Below are 25,635 nucleotides of genomic sequence, written 5' to 3'. Positions count from 1 at the left end.
GCTCTAGGATATGCAGGGTTGTCTGGAGTCAGGTGGCCTTATGACAGGCAGACATATCGTGCCCAATAGTCGCTATTCTTATTTAACCATCGATTACATACACGCTTTGACACAGACTTGGGACTTTATTATTTTTTTAATGAGAGGTTGAATTCTGACTCATGTTTCTCATGCTCTTGCGCCACATCAGCAAATATTCTACCTGCCACAAATGCTCCAGAAAGCTGTTAAGAGTCGAGCCTGCTATTGCTGAAGACGCGCCAGATCGGGGCTGTGCTCAAATCCAAACAAAGTGGGAGAATGCAAAGAGAAGAACCACAGCAAGACACCCCCGGATTGAGGTGTGGTGACCCAGCACACTGTCAACACACCCATGGGAAAAAAAGCAGATTCCCAACTTTTCAAAGAGACAACAAAAACATGAGGCATAAAAGCAGCTGGCAGATCTGATGAAGGTATAAACTTTTTCTGTGCAAACAGCAGGGAAGGTACATCATTTTCCCCTGTTCCTCTCTAACTATATTAGCACAGCTTTGCTCAACCCGATACTCTGCAGATGTGGTGAGAAAAACATCTGGAGGCTCCCAAGATTAGGGACATCTGCATGAGGGGAGAATGGGGGAGTTACCCCCAAAAATGTTTTTTGAAGAATGGGACAAAAAGGGAAGCACAATTTGACAAATCACTGCCAGATGAGATAAAGACCAGATGGCCTTTTTAAAAAAGGGATTTATAAGTTCACAAAAGTTCAAGGGACTTAGGAGAATGCTGGTACCAGATGAGTCTGCTTGGTCTGGCTCATTGGACTAAGCCATGTTTCTTTGTTGGCTGGGTTATGACTTTCGCTAATCAACTGTAGCTAACAAACTATGATGGATTCTCACAACTCTCCAAAAAGCCACATTATAGCTTAGCATCTGGGAGGACCAAGCCAGGGTTTTTTTTCTGACTACTAACTTGCCCCAAGCTTTTTCCCAGTGTTTGCCAGTATTAACCTCTTAAAGGGCAGTGAGAACTATATCTCAGCCTGTGTGCATGTAAAAAATGGGCCATACCATAAGCTTTAATTTTTAGACAAAACACTGGATAATTTTTTAATATATACAATGCTTGGCATATTATTTCTTGGGCCAATAGGCTGATATATAAACCAAAAGCCTAACATAAATGAGTTAAGCCAGGAGAAATAATGCAGTTGTCATTTGATTACATAAATTAAATGCAGGTTAATTTAATTCCCATGCATTCATTCTTTTTGCCCCTTCTCACTTTAAAATATTGCAATCTAGAGGCAACTTGTGAAGCTTTAAAACAGACACGTCAAACATGCGGCCTGCGAGCTGGATCCGGCCCACAATAGGCCCAGAGTTGTCCCGCAGGGTCATCCCGGAACAGCGAGGGACTGGCCCGTGCCACCCCGGCCACACCCACCCAGTCAGGCCACGCCCACCCCAGCCCCTCAAAGATGTTCTAGCCAGCATGAGAAAAATTCTTATGGCAAAATGGAGGCTGTCACACTCACACACACGATGATATGTGGTGGAACTATATCCTTCCTATCCAGGGAAGAGCGCACTGTTTTTCAAATTTGGCAAATTTAAGACTTCAACTCCCACAATTCCGTAGCCAGCATTGCTTAGCCCACATGTCTTAACTACCAGGGTTGGGAAACATTAGAATAGACCATGCACTTTACAGCATGTTATCTCAAACCTGGGATTCTCCAGGTTAAATCACATGCTTTTCTGCTGTCCTCCAGGGACTGTGCCAAAATTCTATCCCTGCAGCCCATTTGCCCACAAATGTCACACTTCTATCCCCACTTCCTCAAACTAGGGTTAAAAACACAGTCCTTTGCCATACTACGAGCAATTATACTGAAGCTTTCCTCCCTCCTTCCAGCTTCTCAAAAAGGTCACGTCTGCTGCCTTGATACTGCTACAAGCTGCCTCAAAAATATAGAGGAAAGACATTTTTTTAAAAAAAGTTAAAAGCTAGTTTGCAAAAATTACCTCACCACCACCACCACATGCACAAAGAAACCCCATTCTTTTTCTTAGATGATTTGGGAGGCTTCAGGTCATTCTAGAAGGAAAGCTATAGGGAAAATTTTTAGCATAAAATTCTTCAGTTGTATTTATTTATTGAGCAATATACAGCCTTTTGTAGAGAAGTTGAAGGCAGCCTACATAGTGTTCCCTCTTCTTGGTTTTCCCTACACGAACGGTGCAAGGTTGAGCTTTGAGGTAGAGATTGGTCCGAAGTCAACCAATTAGCTTCCATGGCTGAGAGGGATCTAGAATCTGTAGGTCTCATCACTCCTAATCCAGCCTCTTCCCCACTAGACCTGATAGGCTGAGAGGGGAGGACTGGCCCAAAGTCAGCCAATGAGCTTCCATGGCTGAAAGGGGGAACTGAACCTGGGTTTCCACACCCCTAGTTAGTGGTGGGTTGCTACCAGTTCATCCTGGTTCAGGCGAACTGGTAGCAGCAGTGGCAGAAGGCTCCACCCACCTGCCTGGACATCATCAAATATATTCTGCGCATGCGCAGAAGCTTCTCCACATGCACAGAAGTGGCGCACGTGCGAGCAAAGCAGTAGCAAAGGTAAGTGAAACCCAACACTGCTCCTAGTCTAGCACTATTCATACTAGGCCATGCTGCCTTTGAACCAGTGGTGGGATTCTACCAGTTTGGGCGAACCGGTACCTCCGACGATTAGCTGAGAGCGAACCGGTTCGGCCCATCAATCAGATGGGCCCACTCGCCCACCCGCGCTATTTTCCTAGCTTTATGTCCTCAGCTGATTCGCACTGCAGAGCTGATTGCCGTGCGAATCAGCTGTGTTACTCCTCCAAAGAAACCCGGAAATGAAGGTTTGTTCAAACTTTGTTAAGCCGGGAGGATCCCGCCACTGCTTTGAACCCAAACCCTCTCTCCAGATCACCAACATGCACATAAAAAGGGAGAGAGGTTTTGACTGTACAGCTGCATCCATCATTGTGACTTATTGCCCCTCCCCCCACTTCCATGATCTCTCCTCTCTATTTATCTATACACAGCTTATATATACATAGTCATTGCATGCCCTTAGAAAAGGTGTGTGTGTATATAAACTCTTAAAGCAGCAGTGGCAGCAGCTCAAAACTACCCATAACAACACTGGCATGAAATCAAATTAAACTGCGATTATAATTTATCCATCACCCACCCCATCAATGCACGAGAGAAAGGAAAGATCTGGGAGGGAGCTGAGTTTTGCTAACTTATTCCAGGACATCTGGCTTCATAGTGAAATTTGGTAAAAACTATAACTCCATTATTAACTTGTTTCTGAGTGGTTGGATTAAACTCCTAGTAATCCTTACCAGGTTGGGAGGGCATGATGGGAGGATCCAGAGGGCAGGGCATTGAATAAATAAGTCCTGGAAAAATAGATATTTTTGTGAATGTACTTTTCTGTATCTAAACAAGGTGTCCATATTATCGGTGATTAATTGCAGCCGCTCTGAAGCTGCATCTCAAAGAAGTACATGGGACAGTGTGTGTGAATACTCAGACATAGTTCCTAGTATAATAATTGTAAGATTATTGGTTTGGGGTTTTTTGTGAGGTGTGCATCCAGCAGACAAAGCTAGTCTTGCTCTGCCAACCTATAGGTGTGGCTTGTTCAATAAAGTACAGTTAAAAAGACCAGAGTTTTGCACAATGTATGAACAAAACATTAGTCGTCGCTTAAGAGAGAAAAATATTCTTCCAAATCTGTAATGTGTTGTTCTCTCCAGAATGGCAGATCCCACAGTTGCTGTTGGCATTTCTTGCATCCGCAAAGGTGTAGCTGGTGGGTGTGGCAGGAGGAGGATGGAGAAAACACCATAATAATTGGTGAATTAAAACCACCGAATAATGGGGCAGAGCCGGCCTGGGCCCATTTACAGGCCGCACAACTGATCTGAGTGGCTGATTGACGCTTCTGGTCTCTGGAATTCACACACAGAACTGATAGGAAATCCTGAGAACATGTTTGGATGGGTGTAAGTGTTGGGCGTATCACTCACTCAGAAATAAATCAGAAAGACAGTTCCTCCGAGATGGAATAGCAAATCTGGGTGCAGAATTTCCTAAGTTTAAGACTTTGGCACTTCCAGTTCATAAAGGTGAGGAAATAACAGGCGATGGAAAGAAAGCTCTCTGTTTGAGAGAGTCTAGAAGAGTTTTTCTTAACATCCTCAGCAGCTTTAAGATGCCTGCACTTCAACTCCCAGAATTCCCCCAGCCAATATGAGGTTGAGAAATACTGGCCTAGAAAGACTGCTCATCACTGTGGCAATATGGGGTTAGGTGGACCTCTGCCCTGCCCTCTTTTCTTTAAACGCTTCCATGCCATTTTACCCAGCTCGTCTTTTAATTACAAAGCCGGCAGCCTGAATCAAAAGGAGCCGATACAAAGCTGGTGGATTTTCTTCCAGCCCTAGAGAACGAAAGTCAGGAAGAGCTGGAGTGTAAATTTACGGATTCAAATCCCAAGCATGATTCCTTAAGTATGGAACCAAAGAACAACAACAATACCCCTCAAGCAAATATATCCCATAAGGGTTGACTGTGGCAAGTATCTTCATTTTGAAACACTTTTTTTTTTTTTTTTTTGGTGAAAAAGAGCATCAAAGGGGGAAAACACAGCAGACACGACAACCTTCAGGCACAGAACATGTGGCGGGGAATTTGGCTTTGTTCTCACCGCCTGTAGCTTCAACATTCAACACTTGCACAAACTTGTATCGCCCGCTGGCAGAAAATAAGAGTTTTCTCCAACACACGCCCCAAATCAAAGTGATCCCCAGTGACAATGGAGTTCAGTTCTTTACTTTCATGCTAAAGGACCAGCCCAAGAAGAAAAGAGAGCACTCTGTAGCTTTATACCATTAATAAATAAAAAGGGTGGGAATTTCCCTTCATTTTCAACTTTGTTTGGCTCTTCATTCACAGCGGGGGGACCTTCCAGGTGTTTTGGGACTATGACTCTTCCATCTCTTGCCCAGGGCTAGGAGGCCAGGGTTGAAAGTTGTGACACTCTTGTTTCTCTAAGGGACCAACCTGACGGTTCCAGAAGTGCCATACACAACACTGAGAGATAGATGCTTTAATTGCTTAAATCACTGTTTTTAAATCTTGGCAACTTTGTGTGGACTTCAACTCCCAGTATTCTCCTGCAGAATGCTGAAGTTGCTAAGATTGAAAACCACTTCTTTTAAAAAGGAAGAAGAAGAAGAAGAAGAAGGAGGAGGAGGAGGAGGAGGAGGAGGAGGAGGAGGAGGAGGAGGAGGGGGGAAGAAGAAAAGAAGAAGAGAAGAAGAAGAAGAAGAGGAGGAGGAGGGGGAGGAGGAGGAGGAAGAGGAAGAAGAAGAAGAAGAAGAAGAAGAAGAAGAAGAAGAAGAAGAAGAAGAAGGAGAAGAAGAAGAAGAAGAAGAAGTCAATTAGCTTATAAAATATGAGCACTTTGCTAAGTAAGTACGTGCCAATAAAGAAGAATAGCTCAGGGTTGACATGAGGGGTCCTTGGTGCTCTCTGAACTTCTTTTTTCTTGCAGACATTTCATTACCCAAACTAGGTAACATTATCAGTGCATAAAGAAGTACATTTTCAAAAATAAGCCCATATTTTTTTTAAAAAAAAAAACCCATAGCACAGTCAAAATAGCAGGATGTCATTTTCTTCCTTAGATCCCTGCTCCAGATCATCTTTTATGTGAATAGCCCTCCAGATGAGATCAAGGCAAACAAAAAAACCGAAATAGTGGTGTTTAACTGGGAAAAGGAAGCCTTAAGTCCCCGGACCAGATTTTTAACCATAGTCTCAATATTTGAAAACATGTTACATCTATATCAAAGAGCTTGGGCTGTTTCCTACCCAAAGGGAAGAGAAAATTAAGCAATACCTGATCCACCAAACTGCGTGCTACCAAGAGTCGTGGGTCTGTTTTTTCCATTAGTCACTGGCAAGGGAAACATCTAGAAAAAAAGAAAGCAAACAATAACAAGATTAAACATTGGAGAACATGGGTGTGGGGAGAAAGGGAAATAATTCAGCAATTAAAAACATTCTGAGAGGTACTGCCACAGATTTAGCTATGTAGCCAAAATCCAAAATGAAACAAAGCTGTTGTATTTCATCAGTGAGCTCTTCAAACTGTTTGCAAAAACTGTTGCTGTTTTTGTGTGTGCAGTTGCTGGATAGACCATAAATCTTCTGCAGAGTTAAATTATTGGGCTGCCTATCTTGGGTCTGTTTGCTATTTAAAAACCACTATGCAAACAATAGAAAAACCCACCCAGAGAGCGTTGCAAGGATAAGATAAAAATCAGAAGCGGCAATAATCAAGGCAATAAATTAAAGCATTAAAAATCAGAATAAAGCAGCAAGGAAACCCTAATGTTCTAATATTCTGAAATAGCTCTTCAAATGCCTAGGAAATGAAAACATCGATTGGATATCAAAAATTTCAGAAGGGCATCTCTAGGGATTGCATTTCACAGAGGAAGCCTGATCCCATAAGAGTCAAAGAAGTGGATTCTTAAAATGAATGTAGATGGTCAGTTGGAAATGCATTTCTATTTCCCTTAAAACTGCATTTCTAAAAGATCTCAGTTATGTTCACTTAGGAATCGTTCCAAAAAGTACAAGGTAGATTTCGTCCTTCCCTAAAGAACAGGTAGAAGCACAGCTGTTAGCATAGCTTTCCCCAACCTGCTATCAGGCGTGTTATCTAAATGAAGCAATAACCAGTTCCTGAGCAGGTAAGGGGCAGATAAACCTGAGCAGTGGGAAGAGGGAGGAAGGACCAACACACTAACTTCCAGCAGAGTGTGTGTGTGTGTGTTTTCACCTCTTTTCCCAAATAGCTGTGGGAGCCGCTATACTGCCTTATATTGGTCCTTCTGTATGGACATATTTGATGCCTCTTTCCCCTTTTAAGTGTGCTGCCCACAAAGGTTGAACAGAGAAGTCCCCATTCTAAAAAAATAATTGAACAGTCCCCACAAACCAGACAAATAGTCCTGCCTGATATCCTCCAGATGTGTCAGGATGAGACCCAGCACATCTGGAAGGCTTCAAACTGGGGAAGACCGATCAACTCGAGGGTCACTCCAAGGTCTTGGCTGAATGAAGAATGCTCCTGATGGGCATAGGCAACTGTCCAGTGAGAAGCCAGGTCGTTGGCCTATCTCTGTTCTGCATTCTGGGTCTATCCAGCTGTAATTTCAAATTCCTCTGTTTTGAGCCAGTCTGCCCAATGATCAGAGATAGCGTGAGCTGCCTTCCAGAAACATCTGGAAGGACCACAGACTGGATTCACACAACATATTTAACTAGACTAGAAAGAGGGTGAGTAGACTGGCTCAACATGTTCAAACCAGGATATCACGTTTAGCCCATAATATGTTATGGGAACTTAGAAATGGCATGTTTTTTTGTTAAAATGGGTTAGGGGAGAAGATGTTGTGTGAACCCAATTATTCTGTCTTCTCTGTAAGACAGCTAAAGGTCAATATCCTGCCAGAGGAAAATGCCTTTGGCAATTCTAACACTTTTACATGGAGCTGCCAGGAACTGAACTAAAGGTAATTAACAGAATAACAGAGTTGGAAGGGACCTTGGTGGTTTTCTAGTCGAACCCTTTGCACAAGCAGGAGACCCTATACCCGTGATGGCGAACCTATGGCACGCGTGCCACAGGTGGCACGTGTAACCATATCAGTTGGCACGCCAGCTCAGCTCTGGCGCACATGCATGTGCCGGCCAGCTGATTTTCGGGCCTTCTGGGCCCACCAGAAGTAGGGAAACAGGCTGTTTCCTGCCTCCGGAGGGCCTGGGGTGAGGTGGGGAAGGCCCGTTTTTCTTTCTTACCTGGCTCCAGATTCTCTCTATGCATCTGCGGAGGGCGAAAGCAGACTTTCCCACTCCCTGAGAGGCCCTCCGGAGGCCTGAAAGGGCCCATTTCCCAACTCCTGATGGGACAGGAAGTGACATTTTTTGCTGTCCCCAGCCTCCAGAGACTCTTAGAGAAGCTCTGGAGGCTGGGGACAGCAAAAAACATCACTTCCTGTTCCACCGGGAGTTGGGAAATGGGCCCTTTCAGGCCTTTGGAGGGCCTCCGAGGGAGTGGGAAAGGCTGCTTTCGCCCTCCGCAGATGCATAGAGAGGATCTGGAGTCAGGTAAGAAAGAAAAATGGGCCTGCCAGGCCATCATGTGTCACGAGCGGGGGGGGGGGGGAGAGAGGGAGTGGGGTTGCGTGCGCAGGGCAGGGCGCATAGAATTATGAGTGTGGGCACACGCGCGTGCGAACCACCCCCAACCCCCCCCCTCTCCTGGCACGTGATGGCAAAAAGTTTAGCCATTATTGCCCTATACCATTTCAGACAAATGCATGTCCAATCTCTTCTTAAAAACCTCCAGTGATGGAGTACCCTGAACTTCTGGAGGCAAATCATTCCACCGATTAATTGTTCTGTCAGGAAATTTCTCCTTAGTTCTAGATTGCTTCTCTCCTTGACTAGTTTCCACCCATTGCTTCTTGTCCTGCTTTCAGGTGCTTTGAAAAATAGGTTTTACAATTGGGACTAGAATTTCCAACACTAAGCAAGGCGACTGTTGTGAGTTGCACCGAATTTTACCATCTTTTTTGCTACTGTTGTTAAGTGACTCACTGCAGTTGTTAACTAAATCATCTGGTCATTAAGTGACTTTGGCTTCCCCCATTGACTGTCAGCTGGGAAGATCACAAGTGGTAACCACATGACCCTGGGACCACTGCAACTGTTATAAAGACATGCTGGTTGGTAAATTCTGATCACATGACCGTAGGGATGCTGTAATGGTTATTAAGTGTGAGGACCGGTTGTAAAATGCTTTTTTTCAGTGCTGTTGCAACTTTGAACCGTTGCTAAACAAAGATTATAAGTTGAGGACTATCGGTGACCTATTCAAATTAGGCTACAAAGCATTTTTCAGATTTTCAATTGGAGTACATTACCCGTGAAATGCAAGTTGTCAGACCCTCTCAAGAGGCAATTCTGCCCTGGTCCAGCAAGGCATCACAGAAAATGTGGAGTGCTTAGTGCTCTCTGAGCTTGGTTGTTTTTTTAGCAGGTTGTTTTTCATTGCCCAGTTGAATAACATCAGTAGCACTGAAGATGTTACCTAGTTGGGTAATGAAATGTCTGTAAGAAAACAAATAAGCTCAGAGAGCATGAAGGACTCCTCATTTCAACCCTAAATCACAAATAATCCCTTATGTTGGTCTCATAGATCAGGGGTCTCCAACCTTGGCAACTTTAAGACTTGTGGACTTCAACTCTCAGAATTCTGGGAGTTGAAGTCCACAAGTCTTAAAGTTGCTAAGATTGGAGACCCTTGCCATAGATAATGCCTCCTCTGATCCTTTCTCCTTTTCTGTTTCTCAAAAATAGAGGGCTTCTTTTGGGGAAAGGCATTTCCACTTATTCTAAGGAATGGGGAATATGAGCAGTGAGGGGTCCTTGGTGCGCTCTGAGCTTACTTGTTTTCTTGCATTTCCCCTCAATGTCAATCCTGAGCAGCAAATATTCTCTATTTATATGAGCAATTTATTTATTTAGAAAAGTTATACTGCCACCTACTCGCACATGGGCGACTCAAGGCGGCTTACAAGGATCTAAAAACACCATATAAAAATAAAAATAATGAAATAGTAATGCCACACCCCCTCATTTTTTTTTTCGTGTGGAACAAGTGAGGATGCTGTTTTCAGGGAGTGATGGCTGCCTTATATACCTTCTGCATGTACCATGTTTCCCCGAAAATAAGACCCTGTCTTATATTTTGTGGAACCCCGAAATAAGCGCTTGGCCTTATTTTTGGGGAGGCCTTATTATTTTGGGGTGCATGGAGCAAGATGGGGCTCCTCTTACCGTCTTACCTGATTTTCAGCTCTGCGTTTAAATATTTTCGGGGGAAGGCTTATTTTAACGCATGCGCTCAAAAGCCCGATTGGGCTTATTATCAGGGGATGTCTTATTTTCGGGGAAACAAAAGAAAGATGTTTCTCGTTTTTTTAAAAAATAGTCTATCAAGTGAAGTGACTAAGGCCTTTAACTTAGCGGTTATTTAGAAACAGAAGACAGGAGTTCTTCACAGGCACAAACTAGAAACAACTGGCGTTAACAAATACTATACTATTCCATTTTAATTCAAAGTAGTCATCTTTTTTTAAAAAAATCATCTTGCTTTTCTGAAAACTTTTTGTCGAATTTCAACATTAACACTAAACATATGGATAAAAAAAACCCCCACCAAATACCCATCTAGACCTTATTTGCATAGCCCCGCCCCCACCAGATCCTTGGGAGTTCTACTTCCTGCTCACCCTCAAATGTGACGGGCTGTGTAAGATAACAAACGCCAAATCTTAAGAACAATAGCAAAACAGTAAAACAGGCAGCACTTGCAGTGACCTGCCGAACATGACAAAATTAATCCCATCTGTCTGGGAAATGTTCTCTTTCGGGCCAAGAGAGAAAGGAAGGAAGGAAGGCAGATTAAATTCAGACCAGTTCAAAAACATTTGCACGATGCAAAAAAAAAAAATCATAAAAGTAGAAAGATCTCCCACATTTATCATTCCTTATTTTACCCTCGCTCAATACACATTCACAGTCTCAGTCCAGCTGGAAGTTCCCTTCCAAATTAAAAAAAAATCTTCCTGCTTGTACCCCACAGGAAGGCCTGTGAAAATATCTATCAATCCAGCACTGGGGAGGCTTTCAAATGAGACCTGTTTATAAAATCACAAATACAAAATTGTATCTAACTGATAACGTACATTAAAAGCTAGTTATGTCTTCAAGTGCCAGCTATTACAATAGCAATCATGTATCTGCTATTGCTTGCTTTCAAGTAAGATGGTTAACACTATCAAAATGAACTCCTTAGATATATCTGTTTATCCAATTACTGGCTTCCCAGTTTTACTATGTTGCATGCTATCAATTTATGGCTTTTGATTCAGCTCCAATAAGGTCTCTATTCATCGCTGGGCCTCCCATCGTTCACGCAGACTGCTTTTCAAGCCACCTAACCTCTTAGGACAGTGATGGTGAACCTTTATGGCACCGAGTGTCCAAACCGGAATGCACATGCGTGCCAGAGGCCTGGAAACTCCGCATGCATGTACCGGCTACCTGGTCTTCAGGTTTCCGGGGCTCCAGCATGCGCGACCAGCTGGCCGGTACGCATGCGTTCACCGGAAACCAGAAGAACAGCTGGCAACAGCACGCATGTCCACAGAGAGGTCTTTGCGTGCCACATCTGGCACGCGTGCCATAGGTTCGCCATCATGGTCCTAGCTGCTCCTCTTCGCCAGTAAAAATGCCTGCTTTGAAGTTTCTGTCAGAAAATCCAGCCACTTGTAAAGAACAACGGATCCTACTCTAAGATGTAGCCTCAATCCAGAGAAGGGATTGGCTAAGGTTCTGGAAAAACCTTGTGGGAATCGAGGTTAGTTCCTTCAGACATGGCCAATGTCCAACTGAGCCGAATGCTCTTTCAGTTGAAGAAAAAAAAAAAAAATCCTAGAAAGATACATCAAGCCAACCATGTTAGTAACCGATCTTCCAGGCAAGATTCTTTTTCCAGCCCTGGAAATTGCAGGAGATGTGACTGTGTTCAGGGCAAATCACGATATGCGACGTGAGATACTTGCATGCAGAAAATTAACAGGCCAGGTGGCTTCATCTGTGGCACATTAGTTTTAGGGTCGATTGCCTCTGCTCGATTACGCTGAATTGTATTCAGTCCAGGGTAGCTATGGTGAGGGACCACACTAATTAGGCCAGTCTACAGGTAGTCCTCGACTTACAACAGTTCGTTTAGTGACCGTTCAAAGTTACAATGGCACTGGAGAAAGTGACTTATGATCATTTTTCACACTTAGGACCGTTGCAGTGTCCCAAGGTCATGTGATCACCTTTTGCGACCTTTTGACAAGCCAAGTCAATGGGGAAGCCAGATTCACTTAACAACCGTGTTTCTAACTTAACAACTGCACTGATTCACTTAACAACTGTGGCAGGAAAGGTTGTAAAATGGGGCAAAACTCACTTAACAAATGCCTCACTTAACAATGGAACTTTGGGACTCAATTGTGAAATCTTCTGAAATCTTGCAGAAAACTATAGGAACTTGTCCATGCAGTCACCAGGAATCAAGAGTGCTTCGAAGATATAGGTCGAAGAACTCGACTTACAACAGTTCGTTTAGTGACCGTTCAAACTTATAATGGCACTGAAGAAAGTGACTTATGATCATTTTTCACACTTACGACCGTTGCAGCATCTCCAGGGTCACATGATTTACATTCAGATGCTTGGCAACTGTTTCATATTTATGACGGTCCCAAGGTCATGTGATCACCTTTTGCGACCTTTTGACAAGCCAAGTCAATGGGGAAGCCAGATTCACTTAACAACCGTGTTACTAACTTGACAACTGCAGTGATTCACTTAACAACTGTGGCAGGAAAGGTTGTAAATTGGGGCAAAACTCACTTAACAAATGCCTCACTTAACAACGGAACTTTGGGGCACAATTGTGGTCATATGTTGAAGACTACCTGCTATGTATATGCAGTAGTTCTCTACTTATGACCACAACTGAGCCCAAAATTTCTGTTGTTAATAAGCCAGACATTTGTTAAGTGGGTTTTGCCCCATTTTACAACTTTTCTCACATTTGTTAAGTGAATCACTGCGGTTGAATAGTTAGTAACATGGTTGTTAAGTGAATCTAGCTTCCCCATTGACTTTGCTTGTCAGAAGGTCGCAAAAGGAGATTGCCTGACCCCAGGACACTGCAACAGTCTTAAATATGACTCAGTTGCCAAGCATCTGAATCTTGATCCCGTGGCCATGGGGATGCTGCAATGGTCGTAAGTGTGAAAAATGGTCATGTCACTTTTTTCAGTGCCATTGTAACTTTGAGCGGTCACTAAATGAACTCTTGTAAGTCGAGGACAACCTATATCTCTGAAGTAGTCTTGATTCCTGGTGACTGCATGGACAAGTTCGTATAGTTTTCTGCAAGATTTCAGAAGTGGTTTGCCATTGCCAGCTTCCTAGGGTTGAGAGACACCTGGCTGGCACCAGATCTCCCAGCTGTGCTTAAGGTAAGATTAGAACTCACACTCTCCCAGCTTCTAGCTTTTAACTATAACACCACATTGGGTCTCTACCTTAATATGACTGAGTGCGGCCACATGTTTATTGGACCCGTGTCCCTCCTGGCTGGTGCTGGCCTCCCGGGAGGTTACACGAGGCTGGCTCCAGGGGATTATAAATGCTTCTTTGAGTGAGGGTGTCTTTCCCGCCGCCCTGAAAGAAGCGGTGGTGAGGCCCCTCCTCAAGAAGCCCTCCCTGGACCCGGCTGTGTTAGCAAATTACCGTCCTGTCTCCAACCTTCGCTTTGTTGCGAAGGTTGTTGAGAGTGTGGTTGCGCGACAGCTGCCTCAGTACCTGGATGAAATGACCTATCTAGACCCGTTCCAGTCGGGCTTTAGGCCCGGGTACAGCACGGAGACGGCATTGGTCGCATTGGTTGATGATCTCTGGAGGGCTCAGGACAGGGGTTGCTCCTCTGTCCTGGGCCTATTAGACCTCTCAGCGGCTTTTGATACCATCGAACATGGTATCATGCTGCACCGGTTGGAAGGGTTGGGGGGCACCGTCCTACGGTGGTTCTCCTCCTTTCTCTCCGACCGGTCGCAGTCTGTGTTGACAGGGGGGCAGAGGTCGACCCCGAGGCCCCTTTGTATGTGGGGTGCCGCAAGGATCGGTCCTCTCGCCCCTTCTGTTCAACATTTATGCGAAGCCGCTGGGTGAGATCATCCATGGTTTTGGGGTGAAGTACCATCAGTACGCTGATGACACCCAGCTGTACATCTCCACCCCAGACCACCCCAATGATGCCCTCGAAGTGATGTCCCGGTGCCTAGAGGCCGTACGGATTTGGATGGGGAGGAACAGACTCAGGCTCAACCCATCCAAGACCGAGTGGCTGTGGTTTCCGACGTCCCGATAGTCAGTTGGCGCCACCACTGACTATTGGGGGCGAGTCGTTGGCCCCCACGGATGGGGTTCGCAACTTGGGCGTCCTCCTGGACTCACGGCTGTCTTTAGAAGAGCATATGACGGCCATGGACAGGAGGACTTTTTATCAGGTTCGCCTGATTCGCCAGTTGCGTCCCTTTCTGGATCGGGACTCGTTACGCACGGTCACTCACGCCCTTGTCACCTCACGCCTGGACTACTGCAATGCTCTCTACATGGGGCTCCCCTTGAGGAGCACTCGGAGGCTCCAACTGGTCCAGAATGCGGCCGCGCAGGTGGTGATGGGAGCGACGTGGCGCTCCCATGTGACTCCCCTCCTGCGCGAGCTGCACTGGCTCCCAGTGGTCTTCCGGGTGCGCTTCAAGGTTTTGGTTACCACCTTTAGAGCGCTCCATGGCTCAGGACCAGGGTACTTACAAGACTGCCTTCTGCCACCAGTAGCCTCTCACCGACCAGTTCGCTCCCACAGAGAGGGGCTCCTCAGGGTGCCGTCGGCCAAACAATGTCGACTGGCGGCCCCCAGGGGGCACCTGCCATCTGGAACAAGCTCCCCCCGGAGATACGGAGGATCCAAGACTTACACACCTTCCGCCGCGTCCTAAAAACGTTTTTATTCCAACAGGCTGGTCTGGCCTAACTCTCCCTTTTAAATTGGGTTTTAAATGTTTTATATAAATTGGATGTTTTAAATTTGTTTCTTGAGCCCAAATTATTTAATCTATTTTTAATAGCTTTTAACTTTTGTATGTTTTTTGTATTTTTATCTTGGCTGTTCACTGCCCTGAGTCCTCCGGGAGTAGGGCGGTATACAAATATGATAAAATAAATAAATAAATAAATAAAAATAAAAATAAGAAATACATAGTTAATTCTAAAGACCCTGAAAATGTGTACTCCCATCACCATGTTAAGGGGCATGAAATTCATTTGCAAAGAGTAAGAATTTGGTTTGATCTAGTGGTTAAGGCACCAGTTTAGAAAGCAGGAGACTGTGAGTTCAAGTCCCACCTTAGTCATCAAAGCCAACTGGGTGACTTTGGACTTATGACTTAGAGACTATGAGTTCTGATCCTGCCTTAGGTATGAAAGCTGGCTGGGTCACTCTTTCTCAGCCCAACCCACCTCACAGGGTTGTTGTTATGGGAAAAATAGGAGGAGGAAGGTGTGTTGAATATGTTCATTGTCTTGAGTTATTTATAAAAATAATAAATAAAGCAGGATATCAACAAAAAATAAAAAAAAATTAGAGGAAGAGAAAACTGGGGGAAGAGAACAGACCACAAAGAAGATGGCAGTCCCTTTTAAGCAGAAAAAACCCTTCCTGCCAATGTGGAACAAGTGAAAAAAAAAACACAAGCTTTTACAGCAACCCTCGATGATCACTGCATGACGCCCCCAAACATTCATGACCAGGAGAAAATACTAACCAATCATTAACAGAGCAAAGGGAACTAACCAGAACAGAAGATACACAATCGGCCCACTGCTCCTCCCATGGGCCACCGAATATTGGGGAACAAACCACATAACATTGGCAGAAGGGACACTGCTACAGAACCAGGATGTTCCCCGTTCGAACAAGCCACGAAAAGAACAAGGATCCAGCAAGGATCGCCCCTAGTCATCCTTTGCTCTGCACTTATCTCTTTATCTCCCTCCACGGTGTGGAGAGCCTCTGCCAGCTTCCTTCCAAAGAGCCTCTTATCTTAAAAAGGCTCTTATCTTAAAAAGCCAAGGTCTCCCACCCTTTGAAGTACAATTTGAATGACAGTTTTCCAACTGCATCTACTCCTGTCAGTGAAGGCTTGAAAAAAGTATTGAGAAGAAAGGGAAAGAGATGCTGGACTTACTGGTGAAACATCCAGCAAAATATGGCGCCAATGGCCATGAGGATTTAATGCACTGTTCATTCAACTATAAGATGTGTGGACTTCAACTCCCAGAATTCTGGCTGGAGAAAATGTGCGGACTTCAAACTCCCAGCATAGCTGGCTGGGGAATTCTGGGAGTTGGAAGTCCACAGATCTTAAACTTGCCAAGTTTTGAAAAACACAGTTCCAGGACAAAGAAATTACCCTCGATATTTTCTCAGGTCCTTGGCGCTTAGCCTGGGACATTTGGGGTTAACATAGGTATAGAAAGATGCAACAGAGAAGCCAACCCAATCCAACTAATACCCCCTCTGGAAGAATTAAAAGGTATTGGGCAGGAGGGGACCCCCAAACAGCACCCATTTCTTTTTCTTTTTTTAAAAGTTTTTATTTTTTTATAAAAATGTCAAATCAATGCGTGAACAGTGTGGCACTTGGACGCCATACATTCCAAACTGATCAGCACCCATTTCTGAACTTTGCCTGTTCTCTGACACGTCCCTCTAAATTCCTGCTTTAGGCAAGCGTACCTACTCAACAAGCCAACGCTACTTTCCCTGTCCATTTCAGATCGTTTGCAAGAAATTCGGCCAAGCAGGACTTATTTCCCAGTACAATAAACACAAATTAAAATTCTGGGCTTGGCCAGAAAACAGACGGAGAGAGGGGTGGGCTGAAAACCAAACCTGGATTAATGGTAGCATTTTGCAGAGTTAGGAGAACCTTACACTTTTATCTGTTGGGGGGGGATGGGAGAGAAATTTAAAGGGTGGAAGAAGACATCCGATTGATTTACCTGCTTTGTTTTCTTCCCATCAGGCCAAACTACTGTATCTCCTTAAGCCTTCACAACAAGGAGACTATGCAATTACTGGTCCCCCTTGATACTCTTAAGTACAGAGAACAAACAAGTTGAAGCTTGTAGTTTGCGACTCCCAGTTAACCCCCCCTCCCTTCTGCCAGGGGTATCCTCCAACCCCTCCCCTTACAGCCCAGAGCATGCCGGGTACAAAATGGAGCTGCTGCTCTTTTAGACATCTCCACCCCACCCCACCCCCACGCACACACACAAAACGACCCCAAATTCAGGAAATTTACCGAGCCTCCATCGCCCCCAGCGTCTCACTTACCATACTGAAATCTAAGAGATCGCTTAATTCCTTGTCGGTTCCTGCTGCAGCCATTCTTTGTTGCTGGTTCATATTCCCACCGATTGAAATGGTCTCCTGTCTTTTTTAGAAAAAGGACACGGGGAAGGAGGGAGGGAGGGAGGGAGGAAGGGGGCGATACCGGAGGAGAAAGGAAGCAGGATAGGAGTGGAGAAGAAAGAGAGATTTTTTTTTTTTTAATGGAATGGAAGCGCTTCAAAATAAGCTCATGTTATTCAATACTAGATACAATATGCAACTATTTCTCAGAATTATAAATCCTCCCGGGCAAAAATTCTCTAGCAAGCAACAAGTGAGTAATTAAAACTCTTTCTCTCTTGCACACACAGGCAAGCGTGCGCACACACACACACACACAGAGTATCTTTAAGTGCCAATTTCTTGACTGGGGCCACTTCAAAACCAATACAAATTTAAAAAAAAAATCACAAATAAATGCAGGAATGGGGAGACAGCAGAAATCTAAAGGTTACGGCCTTTTCTATTCCAGATCACCTGTTACTCCAGTTACCGATCTAACACTTGGAAAAGTTGCTGACCTTTGATTTTAAGGTTCCCAAAGTAATTCTGCAGTTAATACTAATACTGCATCTATTTACAAATCCATCAATCACAATTCCTCCCCCCTCTCTTTTTTTTTCTTTTTTTTTTTAATACGGACTAGAGGAGTTGTTGTTCTTGCAAATAATAAAGCAAAGGTTTCATTTCCTGTGCCCTTAAAAGACACAGTAGGAAATACTTAAAATCTGAATTTTGAATACTCTCTATAAAAACTAAAAATCAATGTGTGATCCAACCTCCACAGGGCAATTACACTGCGATCTTACACTAACCTGAGAATAAGCTCTGTTGATCTGCCTGAACATTTGAGCAGAAATCCAAAAAAAATAATAAAAAAATGGCATGTCTTATATAGCAAAATTCAGGTTAACAGTGAACACAAAAATTCCATCTTTTCCATACACAGATTTTGCTTTATCTGTGGAAGAGCTAGTTGTGTTGACGAGGAACAATTTTCTCTAATCAACGGCTTCATTTGGTCACCACCTCACTTTCAATCCTCCCCATATAAAAAAATAAAACTATAAAAAAAAAACTGTAGTGTCCTTGGGGCAGAAAGCTTTTGTTAATTTTGACTGCCCCATGCTGCTGACTGTGTGGTTTTTAACGTCTGTCTTTTTGCAAGCTACCCAGAATCATTTGGGAGTGGGTGGCATACCAATATGTAAAATAAACAATAATTACTAACAGCTCCTTGGCTTGGAAGAGGCCACAGAGGTCATCAAATCCAGCCCCCTGCTCAGCGCAAGAATTACAAAATAAAGACCCAAATTACTTGATGGATTGTAAGAGCGTAGCTTTATACTCGCACCATGAGAACACAGATAGTTTATTGTACTTGTAAGTGAAGTAAACACTGCACAACTCAGTGGGATCTACTGCAGAGTAAACCTGGCCCAGTTTTAAGCAACCCTTTTAAGCATAGAACATTTTTTTGTGTGTGTGCATCTGGGGACCTCCAGATACAACAACAATGTCCACAATCCTTAGTCAACAAGGAAAGGCTGCTGTAAAACATTGATGGGGGGGGCAGGGGGTGGAGAGAGTTGTCCTGCTTGTGTGAATCCGATCAATGGGGATGCAGCCTAGGAAAGCAGCCAGATAACAGCTTTAAATTTGTAGTCTTCAGAAGAAAAAAAAAAAAAAAAGAAAAAAAAAATTACTTCACGCTGTGATGTGAGATGTCCTCACATTTAATCTCGTTTGTTGGTAAAACCTACAGATCAGAGAAACTTCAAGGCTCAGGAATTGCAACATATAATTATTACCAAAAAATAATATTTTATTTAAAACCCCCTCATAAGACTTTAGAGCTTATTGGTCACCCACCAACGACAAGAACAAACAAAAGGATGTATAACTCTCTGCCACAAGGTATGGTACAAGCCATTCATTATATATATATAAAAAAAAGGGGGTTTCAAATTAGACAAGAGGACAAATGAAAGATCTTAGTACTTCTTAAGCATGAAAGTGGGATTTAATTTCCACACAGGCCTTTGATCCCAAATGAGACATGTCAGGGCACAAAACAAATACTAGAATCCTTCATTTTTTTTTTTTTGAGGCTCGTGAACAGAAAAATACTTGTGCACTTACGCTCACATGGAATCACACAGACTTGGAAGAAAAGATACACCCAATTATTTATTGATAACCTTCCCTTATTATTTTTATAAATAACACAAGGCGGCTAACATACCTAATACCCCTTCCTCCTTCTATTTTCCTCACAATAACAACCCTGTGAAGTGGGTTGAGCTGAGAGAGAGGGTCTAGTCCGAAGTCACCCAGCCAGATTTCATGCCTAAGGCAGGACCAGAACTCACAGTCTCCTGGTCTCTAGGCTGGCGCCTTCATCACTAGATCAATCAACTCTCCTGCTCGGTGCTCCTATTTTTGCTGGATAAAAATGGGAGACACCCCCCCAACTCTATAGAAATGCATAAGTGGGGTTTGCCCCAAATTGCCAGAGCACACTTTCTACAATACATGCTAATCAGGGGTTGACAACTCAACAAATTTAACTGCTCTTGTTTTCCTGAGATTCCTTTACTGGTTCTCTTCCTTTTCTCCATGATCCCAGGCCCCATTGCCTCTTGTAAATCAAAAACTCTTAAGTACTCTAACTATGCCTTATATATTCATTGTTGATCTTATATTGATCACTGGGAATAGCAATCTTTACCTTTGCAGATAGATAGACAGACAGATAGATAGATAGATAGATAGATAGATAGATAGATAGATAGACAGACAGACAGACAGACAGACAGACAGACGTGTGTCGCTTGAGTGGGTTGGTAGAAAGTCCAGAATCCTAGACATGTCTACTTGAGAGTAAACTCCATGATTGCCAACGGGCCTTACTCCACACAAAGCACAATTAGGATTGTAATCCAGACTTTTCAGGCTACGCCATGTAATGGGCAGAGAGGCCCACTGAATACTATGAGGTTACAAGACTGTGCAGCAAATCCAGTTTACTCTATAATTTAGAAGGGAAAAAGAAAGACTCACACCCACTCACTTTCTCTATGAACTTAGTGAAGGCAATTGAGTAATGGTGCAATAGAGCCTTTAATTTCAGCAAACTATCTGGCAATTACTTTTTATCTGAAAGTTGCTAAGCGTGTTTCCAGAAACTCCTTGTAATAAGGGCTAAATTCGAAGGTGGAAAACAAAACTTTTGATCATTGCCCAGAAGGCCAGATTGCACTCCCAAAGACCTGGATTCAACTCACTGTTGGAAAACTCACTGGGCCTGTCTCTTCCTCTCAGTTCCAGCCTACCTCATGAAGATAATCTGGGAAAAGCAGATTGCTACACGGGAGGAATGGTGGCAACGAAATAAAAATAACCCCAAAGATGTGGGGTATCCCTAGAATTTCTCCTCACTTTTGGGGTGAGGAGCAGAAAAGGATGTTAGAAAGCATTGGTACCCTACCAATCTACCTCTTCATCAAGGTTTGTTTGTTTTTTACAAAAATAAATCTCCCCCTGCTCCATTCACATATGTGTGTGGGGTGGGGCGGGGGGGGGAGATGGAAAAAGCACCCCCTTAAACGGCATTTCAGCCCTCCTCCACCGAGGGCACTTGCCAGTCTTAAGCTGAGGCACGGCAGAATCCCAGACACGTGCTCTGGGCATGAGCAATCGCCTGGATCCGGCTGATGAACCCGGTCTCGCTCACTCCAGACACGGATATTCTAGGAGAGCCCGGGGTTCAGCCCTGCCAATCGGCTGGTGCTCTCTCTCTCTCTCTCTGCTCTCCGCTGGCAAAGATCCACACAAGAACACAAGGGCAAATTGAAGGCGGCTGGACTTCAGGCAGGAAACGCGGTGGCGTTGAGTTTTCCCCTCCCCAAAATATTTCTTCAAATCTCTCCCTTCCCCCGCCCCCGCTAGAGAAAGTGGCTGTCCCCCCCAGCTGACGGGCGTCCCCCAACCTGCTCCCCCCCCATTCCAAGCGGTTTTCTCCTCCCTCCCTCCCCGCTGCCCTTCAACCTGACTCATTTGGGGTTCCTTTCACTACTGAGAAGCGGGACACTTTTTTCCCCCTTCAGGACAAAGACTCCAAACCAGCTCCCCCGGACCCTCCCCCCATCCCCCAGGCCCCTCCTCCTCGTCCTCCTCCTCCTCCCCCTTCCCCTATTACCATACTTTTAAAGAAAAAAAAAATTAAACAAACTCCAGGCAGGTTTATGGATATTTGCTAGAACTCTTCTGGCTTTCTAAGTGTTCCATCTTTAGGCAACTTAATGTAGTCACCAACAGATCAAAAGGCGGACTGAGGGTGGGGGAGAAGGTGGAGAGCCAGCCAGAGGAAAACAAATCTAACACAAAGCAAAGTGTGTGCGTGTGTATGAGGGGGAGGTCTTGCCTGTGCATTAAAAAGAAAAGTTTGTAATAAACTCAAAGGCTCCCGACATCTACTTCCAACGTTCACACAGAGTTTTTTAGAATTTCTTTTTAAATTACTGGTGGAAGGGGGGGGTGTGAGAATTCACATTAGGTTTTTTTTCCCCCTTTCCAGTTTGGTTTAATGCAGCAGACAAGGAATCTCTTATATGCAAGCAGCTGCCATCTGGGGCCTCACCCCCCTCCTCAAATGCAGCGGCAGCACCCATATTACTGGACGATAAATGCTGTATCTGAGGACCAGCGTGGGAGTCTAACCCTTTTCTCTTTCAGCAATTGAGGCCTAACTTATTTTACAGCGGTCAACAACTTGCTCACAATAAAGCAGCCAATTAGCAGATTCATTAATATATTGTGCTGCTTTAAGAATACTACACACAGGTATACAGAATGATTTCACACAGATAAACCTATAGATTTTAGACATGCGATAGATACGTACAGGAACAAGTGATTGAAGAAAACATTATCTAGGCAGATAAGTAAAAAGATCTACGTTACAACTCAGCATAAATAATGACCTGTTTTATTTAAGGTCTGGGGAACAGTTTCACTCAGAATTTGAAGCAGTATTTCAAATTACACAAGAACTTTGTGGCTATTTGTTATCTTTCTCGAAAACTAAAAAAGCAGAGGTCTGTGCCCATTCAATTGGCAAACAGCAACAACAAATATTTAAACCAGAGACAATTGTTTTATACACAGGGACACCGAAGTCAGAAGAAATAGTTTTGCCGACAGACTTAAGTTCTCAGAAAGAATTCTCCCCACAGAGTTCCAAAAATCTAGTGGTTGCACTTAAATTCTGGGATATTCTAAAAGTAGGCCTTAGATTGCTGCCATACAAAACTTCCCAAGGAAATTGCTGAAGGGAAGAGGGAAGGGGGGTAGGTGGTGAACCATACCTCTTTCTTAAATAAAGTCAAAAACCTGAAATAAATAATTAAATAAAGCAGGCATTTAATCCCAGGCTTTGCTTAATTTCATTCATGGCCTAAAACCTTGTATTTTCCCGATTTCCTTTGTGCAGTTCATCTAATAATTGTGGAGAGGAGGGTAGCATACGTTGGGGTTTGGTACATCAAACCTGCTGTAGAAATATTAGAGTTACAAAAGGAATGGAGGTTTCTTGGGTGTGTGTGTGTGTGGGGGAGGGAATTTATAAATGGAAGCTGGAGAAGAATAATCCAGTCAATGTGATGTGTTCTCATTTTAAAAGTTTGTCACTTTCATTAGCGTGTGCTGGGGTTTTGTTTTGTTTTGAAGCAAGGGAGGGTCGTATACTGGTAAAATATAAATTAGGGTGGGCGTCTGTGGGATGAAAGAGAAAGAATTGGCAAACTGGGATTTAAAAGGGAGACGAGATATTGTAATCAGGGACATCAAACTGGTGTGTGCTTTTCTCTCCAGAGTGAGAGTGTGAAGAAAGAACATTAAAAACTTTTTTTTAGAAAGGGTGTCTTGTAAAAGTAGGATAATCGGGAATACAATCACCCTCCCGAACACCTTCTACACTCTGCCCTCTTGAATCCATACCGTTTGATAATTGCACACTAAATAATAATAGCCGACACACCAAGTTTTGGTGCTGGACAAAGTCTAATAAAACGTCCCATAGGCAAGAGGGAATTTTGTGTGTGTGTGTGGGGGGGACTCTTGTGCATGTGTGTACCTACTATGAGTGAATTCTGGATCCCTTCATTAAAATGAACAAACTAACTGCAACTGAAAAGAAGCATCTGTATTCTTTGCCGGGAAATTAAAACATCACTTCCCAGTGTTTCTTTCTTTAAGGACAATAAACTTCACAGGCAAGAAAATGGGGGAAAGTCAGCCCCCTTCTGCTTTAGGTTATTACTCCCTCCCCCCAAAGCTGAACTCCCCCGCAGGTCTAAAGGAAAGCTCAATGAAGTAAAAAGCTTGTTGCTTTCCCCCTCCCCGACCCTCAAAAGGAGTGAAGACCCCCCCCTTTTGCTTCAGCTAACTTCCCGCCCCATGAAGTTTAATGCCACTTCCGGGGGGGGGGGGAGAGAGAAAGAAAGGACAAGTGTGCGTGCGTGTGGGGGAAGAATAGGAAAAAAATACACCTAAATTAATAACAAACATACAGAGAGAGTAATTGCTAAGTAAGGGACAGAGCCGAGGAAAGTAGCAAAGTTAAATCTATAGACCCGCAAGAAAGAGAAGAAAGACTCAGACTTAAGTCAACTCTGCCCCCTCCGAAAATAAAATAGTTCCGTGGAGGGGGAGGAGTCACAAACGAACCCCCCAAATTAAAAGCAGAGGCCCTCCCCTAGTCGCTTAACCCACCCACCCCCCTTTCCTCAGGCTTACCTGCTCAGCTTTGTGATGGGGGAGGGTTACATCCACAAGTATGGCTGAAGATTCCCGGGGCGCAGCCGGGGTGGGCGCCCCGGTCGCCCCTCCTGCCTTCCTATTGTTCTCCCGGCGGCGACGGAGACGGTGGAGGCAGCTTTTAACAATGTCCAAGCAAACGGAAATGGCTACAATGTAGTAAAAACGAGGGAGGGAGGCTTTTTTTTTTTTAAAAAAAAAAAGAAAGAAAGAAAGAAAGAAAAAAAGAAAGGAGAAGGAAAAAAAAAAGCGAGAGTGGGAAAATAAATTAAGAGAGGACGGGGAAAGGCGCTCCCCCGAAGGTTCAGTCTGTCTTTGCCCGTCGGGCTGCGAGTTCGGCCGCGCCGACGTTCGATCGAATGTTTGTCCCAACGTTCGATCGGGTGTTTTGCCCCCCGCCAGGAGCTTTTGATGTGGCCTCCTCAACGTTCCATCCGCGCTTGGAAGATAAAAGTGCTTCCGATCCTCCGGCCGCGGAGCCCACTTAGCGCTTGCTTCGCTGGCTCATGATAGCCGAGCTTCTTTCTCTTTGCGTTTTTCAACCCCCTTGCTCGCTGGGGCAGCGGACGGGCGCCCCCTTCTCCTTCGCCGCCTTCTCCTCCTCCTTTGCTTCCACACATCCACACACACACATGCACACACACAGAGAGAGACACTCGCATCAAGACCTTCCCCCTCCTTCTCTGGCGTATCCTTCCGCCGCAGCAGCCACCATCACTACCAGCTGCACAAGCCCCCAAAAAAGTGGGGGGGGGGAGGGAGGAGGAGGAGTGAAGGAGGGAGGAACACGGCTGATTTTGCCCACAGGGTTCTTTTCGGAGCTCCCAAGTAGTTGGGAAAAAGAATGGGAAGCTGAATTCTTCCCAATGGGATTTTCTTTTCATTTTACTTAACAACCGGCTGACAAAAAAACTCCGCGCGCTCAAATATTTCCGAGGAAAGTGGAAAAAAAGAATGAGGGATTTTGAATGGATATTGCCCTGACTACTAGGTCTTGCCTACAAAACTCCAGGCAAACTACAGATAGTAGAGAGATTAAGGAACACACTCCCCCCCCCTCCCTCCGTCCGTCCGTCCCAGCATTCTGCTGCCCTTTTTGGTAGTTGGGGGTTTCCCTTTTTTTTTTTGCAATGAGATTCACTAGCCACGTAGTTTTCATAAGTTTTGTACAGGTAGTCTTCAACTTGCATTCGTTTTGTTTTGTGACCATTTCAAGTTACAAGGGTGCTGAAAAAGGGGACTTACAATTGGCCCTTGCACTTTATGGACTGTCGCAGCAGCCCCAACACTCACATGATCAAAATTTGGATGCTTGGCAACTGGCGTGTATTTTACAACAGTTGCAACATCCCAGGGTCATGGGGTCACATCTGTGACCTCCCCGGGGCAGCTTCCGACAAGCAAAGTCAATGGGGGAAGCTGCCAGGTAACAATAACAGAGTTGAAAGGGACCTTGGAAGGTCATCTAGTCCAACCCCCTGCTCACGCAGGAGACCTATACTAGGGATTCGAACCGCCAAACTGCCAACCTTTCTGATCGACAAGCTCAGTGTCTTAGCCACTGAGCCACCTAGCCAGGCCTCATTAAGCTGCATTTGCTTAATGACCGCATGATTCAC

At 44.5% G+C, this 25,635-nt stretch overlaps 1 protein-coding gene across 5 annotated transcripts in view; it reads right to left on the bottom strand.

Moving 5' to 3' along the window:
• Nucleotides 1-24,655, bottom strand: part of TCF3 (transcription factor 3) — a 132,607-nt gene extending 107,952 nt beyond the window's left edge. For all 5 annotated transcript variants that reach the window (XM_070943820.1, XM_070943826.1, XM_070943834.1 and 2 more), the window contains exons 1-3: nucleotides 23,996-24,655; nucleotides 17,141-17,240; nucleotides 5,936-6,008 (exon numbers count right to left, since the gene is read on the bottom strand). In XM_070943820.1, coding sequence (XP_070799921.1) covers nucleotides 5,936-6,008; nucleotides 17,141-17,212 — 145 coding nt within the window. In that variant the 5' untranslated portion in view covers nucleotides 17,213-17,240; nucleotides 23,996-24,655. The remainder of the gene's footprint in view (nucleotides 1-5,935; nucleotides 6,009-17,140; nucleotides 17,241-23,995) is intronic.
• Between the last annotated feature and the right edge of the window lie 980 nt (nucleotides 24,656-25,635).

This window comes from Pituophis catenifer, unplaced genomic scaffold, assembly GCF_029215685.1.
Source record: "Pituophis catenifer annectens isolate HBS135680 unplaced genomic scaffold, rPitCat1.0.hap2 SCAF_1, whole genome shotgun sequence".
NCBI lineage: Eukaryota > Metazoa > Chordata > Lepidosauria > Squamata > Colubridae > Pituophis > Pituophis catenifer.
This window is presented reverse-complemented; position numbering and strand designations above follow the sequence as displayed.